The sequence below is a fragment of the Gouania willdenowi genome (genome assembly GCF_900634775.1).
Source record: "Gouania willdenowi chromosome 24 unlocalized genomic scaffold, fGouWil2.1 scaffold_320_arrow_ctg1, whole genome shotgun sequence".
NCBI classification, from domain to species: Eukaryota; Metazoa; Chordata; class Actinopteri; order Blenniiformes; family Gobiesocidae; genus Gouania; species Gouania willdenowi.
The window spans coordinates 1523896-1532992 of NW_021144848.1; the positions used below are offsets into that span (position 1 = coordinate 1523896).

The 9097-nt window shown below is 40.3% G+C and overlaps 1 protein-coding gene across 2 annotated transcripts in view; it reads left to right on the top strand.

Moving 5' to 3' along the window:
• Positions 1–9097, top strand: part of LOC114458260 (mitotic checkpoint serine/threonine-protein kinase BUB1) — a 36095-nt gene extending 26998 nt beyond the window's left edge. For both annotated transcript variants that reach the window (XM_028440626.1, XM_028440627.1), the window contains 5 exons: positions 1745–1906; positions 2253–2410; positions 4950–5127; positions 5247–5353; positions 8896–9097. In XM_028440626.1, the coding sequence (XP_028296427.1) occupies positions 1745–1906; positions 2253–2410; positions 4950–5127; positions 5247–5353; positions 8896–9094 (804 nt within the window). In that variant the 3' untranslated portion in view covers positions 9095–9097. The remainder of the gene's footprint in view (positions 1–1744; positions 1907–2252; positions 2411–4949; positions 5128–5246; positions 5354–8895) is intronic.

Here is a 9097-nt window from a genome sequence, read left to right on the forward strand (position 1 = left end):
TTCGATTTGAGGTTTACATGGAAAACCGGTTTATTCGGCTTTATTCAATTCCACTTTTGGTCTGGGCGTTGGGAAGGGTTCTGATTGGACAGGAGGCAAATGTGATGTATTCACTTCTATCAGGAAAAAACACAACAAACCTTTTCCTTTCACCTACAACATTGAAGACCGCATGAGAACTGTTTTCTTTTATTTTGATTGTAGTGTTGAAGCAGCAGCTCAACAATAACACACGGTTTCACTTTCATCCGCAGAGCAGGAGAAAGATATAGAAGTCCGTACTTTGGTCAATTAAAGCCAGCAGTTAATCCAACAGCTGTTCTGCCTCCACTATGCAGGGTGTTGAGAGAAAAAATAACTTTATAATGATCTGTGCATCATTAGTGAAGCTCTGGTGCTTCTTGTCCCGATAAAGCCTGTTCTGTTTGCTGACGTCCGTGTGTGTATTAAGTCTGTCCGTGTGGATGTCCTCATATTTATTCTTCCATCCATCTGCTCTTTGCATTATATCTGTGTCTTTTAAAGCTCTTATTAAATAAATAGTCTCGACTCCAGTTCAGGCGGCCATCTTGGATTATGTCATTGCGGCGAGTCGAGCATGCGCAAAACGACTGGAATTAACTTGAGGCGGAATTAAGTGTTTACAAGATAGAATAATTATTTAATTCGGAATTGAAATCAGAAAAAAACAGCCACTTAATTCAAATTTAAGTTTAATTCGGAATTAAATTAGCATTAGGAATTAAGTGTTTACAAGGTCAGTTTAAAGAGGATTTAACTTTTATTCTGAATTAAAAAGGAATTAAAGCTCTCAGGTAAACGTGGCCAATCTTACTGAATTCTTTACAGCAGGTGAGGAAACAGTGCCACCAAAGGATTTTGGGATGCACATGGTTTACAAGCCTTTATATCAGATCCCTAAAAGTGGTAATTACCGTAATTTCCAGACTATAAGCCGCTACTTTTTTCTCACGATTTGAACCCTGCAGCTTAAACAATGACGTGGCTAAATTGTGGATTTTTCCCAGTTTTATAATCAATCAATCAATCAATCTTTATTTGTATAGCACCAAATCATAACCAATGGTATCTCAAGGCACTTTACAGTAGAGCAGTCTTAAGGACGGACTCTTCATTTTATGGATACACACATATGCATATATACGTATCTACACATACATATGTATCCCACACCCAACATGAATTTATAAGCTTCATGCCGCCACAAATCTAAGCTCCGTCACATTATACCAGGTGGAACAATGAAATTGTTTACATTAAATCATTCCTGCTCACACTGAATCATTCTGAGCACTCATTTTGTTATGATGTACACTGCCTCATCATAGTAAAGACGTGGAAAAATGTTGCGAGAGAGAGCCCGCTGCAGCAGCAGCAGCATGGATGAAATAAAAGTCAGCCAGTTTGTAAAAGAAGGATAAGCAACCTAAATTGTTAAATCACCGCGTTAGGTTTGTTCAGGATTGAACGGTGATCTGCACTCTGAGGCTGATGGAGACACTTCTGTAAGGAGGATGCACAGACGGAGCAGAGATCAAAACGGCATGATCTCTGCTCCGTCTATGGTAAAGGTAATATTAAAAGGTAAATTATTGTAATGCAGCCAGTAAAACAGTGCGCTTTATAACCAGGAAATTACGGTAAATAGTAAACTTTGACTGAAAAGATGAGGATTCCTGAACGTTTATGGTGTTTAGAGGTTCTCCTCCCGTGTCCTCTGCAGGTCCAGAAACCGGCCAATCCCTGGGAGTTTTACATCGACACGCAGCTGGACACTCGGCTGGAGCCAGACATGCGGCACCTCTACACTTACGTGCGCTCTGCTCACCTCTTCCTTGACGGCAGCGCTCTGCTGTGTGATCTCCATAACTACGGCACTTTACTGGTGAGCATGTCACACTCCAGGCTCCAGAGCCAAATCCAGCCCTTCATAGCATCCAAACTGGCCCCTCAGTAGAGCATCACGTGAGAGGAGGACATTAGAAAGCTCAAATGCTTTATGTTCTGTCGTCATTGACTGTTATAAATGACCATGTGGTGCAGTGTTTCTCTAATGGGGGTACACGATGGCACTACAGGGGGTACTTGAGAGAGATAATAGATAATAAAAAGAACAGACAAACAACAACAAATTGCGACTTAAGTGCCAGAGCGACCTATCTAGGGATTTTTCAGTTACCCTACGAGTGACCTTTGACCTTTGTTGTAAAGCCTGGCTCCTCCTCCCTCAGAACGCCGTGAACATCTACAGGACGCTGAGCGACAAAGTGATGCCTCAGCCTCTCGTCCTATACTTCACCGTGTGCATGCTGCACATGGTGGAGCGGCTCCATGACGCCGGCATCGTCCACGCAGACATCAAGCCTGACAACTTCCTGCTGGGAGAGAGGTACGTTAAACCAACGCACCAGCCTTCTTTCAGCTCACTTTAGCCACCCAGTGTAGACACGGGTACCTGGAAGCTCACAGTAAATGTACAAAATGACTTCAAAAACACACATTTACCCCAAAAAGACATAAGACGACTACAAAAACAAGAGAAGAATAGACAAAAATGCAATAAGAAAGATTCCAAAATCACAGCAAAAATACACAAATTGACTACAAAATAACAGAAAAACACACAAAATGACTACAAAAACAGAAAAATAACAAAAAATATATAATACTAATATATACAACTGCATAAAAGATTCCAAAATACAATAAAAATACACAAGTTGATTTAAAATGAGAGAAAACTATACAAAACCATAACAAAAATACACAGAATAACACAAAACGACAACAAAAAAAATACATATCAAATGAGAGAAAAATATATAAATCAACAGAAATACACGAATCGAGCCCAAATTCACAACAAAAATACAAAAATTGACTCAAAATAAAAGAAAAATATACGAAATGATTATTTCACAAACACCAAATCACAAAGGGAGTATGTTACGACGCGAGATTACCTCTTATCACGCTAACTTCCAGGATTTAATCAGTGTGTGCTGGACTACGAAGCTGGTTAACGTTTTACGGAGCTAAATCATCATGGTAATTTAGGCTGAACAACTAACCTGGTCGGGACCAGATTTTGTTCTGACTAGGAGTGCTAAAGTCCCGCCTCCTGACCAATCAAATGTCTTAGAAAGCGAGCTGTCCAATAAAAGGTGGCTCATTGTGAACACATCACTGTGTGAATCTGATGAGACACTTACAGGAGAGAGAATATTTAGACATTGATGCAATCTTTTCATTTACCAATGACATCCTATAGGAAATATATAGATTTTTGTCTGATTGACTGATGAAGTAAAATAAGTCAGCTGATAAAGCCTGCGTGCATTGGGGCGCTTTCACACCAATAAAGAAATTCATTAATTCATGTATTCTGAGGTGATGCAAAGAGCATCAGTCCTGTAAGATAATGTAAAATAATTTCACTCATTTAACTCATTCAGTGCCATTGATGTAACATTACTTAATTTCAAATCCAAACGCTCAGTGCCAAAGTCGTAATATTACGTCAATTACGTTTTTTCACGGAAGTTGCTAGGATACACTGTGACGGAGTTCTACTGTGAATATAAGGCTAATCTGTTGATGTAGTGACCAAATGTGCCCTGAAGGTGGCAGCAGTGCACCTTTGGATGAGAGATTAGCCACTGATGCTAGCATTAGCTAAGAAGGGAAGAGCATGGATGTTGAGGTGTTCCTAAAGCAAAAAAAAAAATTGCTTCAAAGTCACTAATCGTTTTTCTCAGCGTTTTGTCACAAACTGGTGACTTGTGTGAAACTTGCCCTTGTTCAACTGCGGATTACAAAAGAATGAAAAAAGCTAGAAACAATGTTTTTTTCTGACGAAATTAGAGACTTTAATCTTTCAGAATATGGAATCAGAATTCAGATTGTCATAGCACAAAATATTCTATTAGTCTGTAAATATCAGTCAAAATGCTCAAAAACGGCTGGCACTGAGGGCGGTAGAAATTCTGAGAATGGCTGGCACTGAATGAGTTAACACTCATTAATTCCTGCATTATTTACTTGCTGCTTTTGCTGCAGTAACTGAATTATGGATTTTAGTTATTTATATTTTTAAAGAGTTATTCCTCACTAGTGACGTTCTACAGTTCCTCCTTGTGCGCTTGGTCTTACACTGTAATAGCTACCTCTGTTACAAGAGCTTACTGGTTAACCAGACTGAAATCAACACGCTAACTCAGCGTGTTGTGATCGTGCTTTGTAGGACAGCTTCTCTCTGACAGGGAATGTATGGTTAGTTGAAGCCTGCTAACAGAGATTAATCCAGGATATAATTATCTAACTTTTTAGCATGGGCCCTGTTATGGTCATTTTTGTATTCATCATCATATCGTCAAATGTATGTTCATGTGTACAATTTGTCATGTTTTAATACATGATGACTGCATTACTCTTTACACTTTTGAACAGCTGAATCATGATTAAACAGTACAGATCGTATTATTCTCAGTGCAGCACAGAGTCTCTGCTCACATGCAGATATACACTGACGCACACACTTATCAAGGACAGATAAGAGTGGCGCCCGATCTTCCTCACTTTTATACATGTCTTCATCATTCTCCAACATTTTCACTGTGGGAGCATCTGACTCCCTCCCTTTTGTCTCTCAGGGTTGGGACCTTTTCTCATCTGTATAAAACCTTAAGCTGAAACTGTTAGAGAGAGTGGCACTTCCTTCGGACGTCCGCCTGGACGGACGCTAATTTTGTTTCACTTTGTTCCATCTTGTACCTTTTTTTCTTAGTAAACCCTTTTTTATAAAACCATCAATGCTTCGCCTGGCCTCCATCATTCAACCAGAGCAATAAATCATGTCTCCAAATGAGGTCAACCGTAAATTCAGCCGTAACAGCCCAAAATGACAGGATGTTGTTCACTCTCGTCAGATTCCTGGAGAACAAATGTTTCGACCCAGAGATCTCAGACCACGGCCTCGTCCTCGTCGACTTCGGCCAAAGCATTGACATGAAGCTTTTCCCACAATGCACTGCTTTCACCGCCCGCTGTCTCACCTCAGGATTCCAGTGCACGGAGATGCTCAGCGGGAAACCCTGGAACTATCAGGTGACACACACACACACCTCCTTTTTTCTGTGTTTTTCTCTCACTTGTTTACACAGAAACACCCAGTATTTATTAGTTGTGATACCACTGAGGTTTAAATCTCTTTCCTATTCTCTCAGACTGACTACTTTGGCATAGCAGGAACTGTCCACTGCCTGCTCTTTGGGACGTACATGCAGGTGACCAACGACGGCGGTGTGTGGACGACAAATGGAGTGTTCAGAAGGTAAAGATTCCATCACTGTTATTTTTGTAGTCGACTAATCTATTGATTATTTTTTTGATTAGCCGACTATGAGGCCATTATTGTAACAAAACTGTTTGTGTGTGCATAATCCAATCTGTGTGTCTGTATTAACATCTGCATGTGTGTGTCATCAAACGGGGACATTCTATTGGCTGTCTCTGTGCACGGGACTTTTGGAACATATTTGGCAAATACGATCTGTAACTTTTTAATACTTGTATGTATCTTGTGCAAAACCAGCAGTTGTTGCTGGTACCAAGTGACAGGCCCTCCTGTTGGAGGAAACTTTCACAACGCACTTTTTTATATTTGTATAAGTCGTATATATATATAATTACATCATATAACTTGTGAATAAAACACACTTTTATAAGACATGTTGTTTGGCCACCAAACTACCTCCAAAAATGCAGAAGAAAAGGAAGAGGAAACTACCGCAAAAAAAACCTGAAGAAGAAAAAAGGGGGAAATAGACACTCGATACATGCACCGATACCGCTTTATTTGTCTTTAAGGTCCTATATCATGCAAATCAACTTTTTTGAGCTTCTAAACCTTGTTACAATGTTTATTCCTTATCAAAAATACCCCCAAAGTATTATTGGGCTTCCTTCCTGCATCTCTGAGCAATCCTCACTAATTCTGCTTTCTGAGCTGCTGCTTTGCCCTCTTCTGAAAAACGAACGGTTCCTCCAGTTCAAACTTTTGTGACGTCAAGAGACTCTGAACCGCCCCCTCCAGGAAGTGCCTGTTGACGGTTCCTTATATGGCGCAAATACGTGATGACGTCACATGCAAGCAGCGTGTTGTTTAAACCACAGACTGGTGCCTCCGTATTTAGAAGTCAGGGATTTTGCAGTTTTGACGGTGTTTGAAGTGGCCAGGATGGGAGGGCGGCGGGCGGGCGGTCCACCTGATGAGCAGTCTCCTCCGGAAACATTTCCCCAAAAAAGAAAAATTCCGGTGACTGCATTTCATGCCGATTCTGTCCATTTTCGCATTCAACAGTGAATTCCGTTTTCAGTGGTCGATTCTGTCTGAGATTCCATTAACGTGGATTTTATCGGGCCTTAAATAGTCCAAAGAGTGGATGAAGAAGTCCAACTACATAGAAACCTTCCTCCCATCCCAACCAAAGACAGCGCCACCCTCTGGTGGTGAATGAAGAAGGACCCATTGCCATTGGTGTCAGGTTTAGCTGATAAATATCAGCTGGAGACGCCCTAAATCCAGAACCATCTCGTATCCTTCCTGACAAGGCAAACATTCTCATTTTTCTGCACAAAAATAGTTAATTTACCACAGTTGATAAATGCAGCTGTACTGTTGATTAATATGATCTTTTTTACAGAATAATTATTTGTGTTATGTCTGAATTAGTTTTGGATCAAGTTGTTCAAGTTCAAAAGGAGCACTGTAATTGTATATATTATTATCCAGTGAAAACAATCTATACCTGGTGGATTAAAAGAGAGCTGATATCCCTGCAGGAAATTAAAGAGACAAAGATAATATAATAAACAGTGAAAGCAAACAAATCCATTTGTATTATTTAATTACCTCACCCAATGAGAATCGATAAGAGAATCGGTAAGGAATCAAATCGATAAGTATCGATAATGGAATCGAAATCGCTAAATTCTTGTCAATTCCAATCCCGAAGTGTATGCATTATTCGTTCATGCGAAGGTGTACTCAGCTCTTGTGGTTTCTAGCACATCTTGTGGTTTGGCACATTGGCGTAGTGATATGTGTTCAGGCACTTCTGTGTAACCTGCTGTTCTAGTAAAAAGGAATATATATTTTACTTTATTGTCATATATGTAAAGCTACATACTACATGAACTGTGTTGTCTGCATTTAACCCCTTCCTGAGGAGCAGTGGGCAGTAACGGTAGCACCAGGGAGCAGACACACAGTAGTACCTGATCTATCCCCTCGTATTGCTGATCTGACGTGTTTGTGACCAGTGTTTTGAATAACGGCGATTAAAATAACGGCGTTTGTTTTCCAGTAACGGGGTAATCTAACTAATTACTTTTTACGCCGTTACAACGCTGTTATCGTTACTGAACGTTAAATGCGCTGCGTTACATGCATTGATTAAATAAACTTTTATCCGAAAGTATCCCCGGCTTCTGACTCGACTGTTGTGAGGAGGCGGGTGAAAAACAAGGTGAGTGATTATGATTGGCTAAGGCGACGTGCCAGCACACCCACCACACACACACACACACACACACACACAGCAGATTTGATGAATCAGCAGAGATGGTGAGCGTGGAGCAGTCTGATGAAAAGTTGACATTTTTAAGGTGACGATACAAACACTACTTTAAATTAATTGTGGTCAAAGGCAAGAACGTACATGTGAAGTGTTCATTATATCCAGGAGTAAAGACTTTGTCCACATCTGTTGTAAGCAACTCAAATTTAATGAAGCACCTCATGACACACGCATCTAAAAAAATGTGAATTCTTTGACATAGAGCAACTTTTTTTTTAACAACAAATAGTTACTTTCCTTGGTAATGAGTTACTTTTATTATGGAGTAATTCAGTGACTAACGCAGTTACTTTTTTGAACAAGTAGTGATTAACTGTAACTAATTACTTTTTTAAAGTAACGTTCCCAACACTGTTTATGACCCAATGCGACACAGAGGTTGGACAAAACAAACGATTATCACCATAAATGCACTATTCCTGTAGTTCAGGGGTCCCCAGTCCTGGTCCTTAAGGGCCACTCTCCAGCATGTTTTAGATGTTTCTCTCTTCCAACACACCTGATTGAAATGATGAACTCATCATCAAGCTCTGCAGAAGCCTGACAACGATCCTGGTCATTTCAATCAGATGTGTTTGAAGACAGTGGATTCGTTATCGGGTCACGTTCTTTGGCCAATCGGTGATGGAGAAAATGGATAAAGGTGTTCGTTTGACGTTTTTCGTTTTCTGTACCAAAGCAAACAAGCTTAAATTTGAAATACAAGGCGTTTTTTTCATTTTGGTTTTGGAAACAAATATCAAAAAATGAATGTTTTTTGTGTTTTTGTTTCATAATGACAAATGAACGGTACACGGATTCTGATCGGGACATTCCTAATTTAAACATCTGTGGATTGAGACGTACACTTTGTACATGAGGCCCTGGAGAATTTAGCACTCAATGTAAAAAAAAATGTGTCAAGGAAGAAAAAAAAGTGCAAATGTTCGATAAAACCCAGAGCATCTTTGATTTTAACACTTTTAAAACTTAAAAATGTGAACCATAAAACTAAGGGACCTGTCGAACAGAAAAAAAGCTCAAACTACAAAAAAGTTTCATTTAACCTTAAGAGAATCAGATTAGAGACGTGGCCTTTTTGGTCTGAAAACAGCATATCTCACTCACACGTGCTGTCCATTAACAAATGATGATGTCAAAGGAGAGACTTTGATGGAATGTTCTTTTTCTTTACTTCCTTCCTTCCTCTCACCCTCTTTCCCCCCCCCCCCCCACCCCCCCCACACACACACAGGAACCCTCACAGTGAGCTGTGGCAGCATTTCTTCCACGTGTTGTTGAACGTTAGCAGCTGCAGTTCTCCTATAGACCTGAGGGGTCTGAGACTCCAGCTGAGCTCCGTCCTCCATCAGAACTACAGCCGTAAACTCCCCACGCTGAAGAGTCGCCTGGTGGTTCTGCTGCTGGAGAACCGCAGGACACAACACAGATGATGA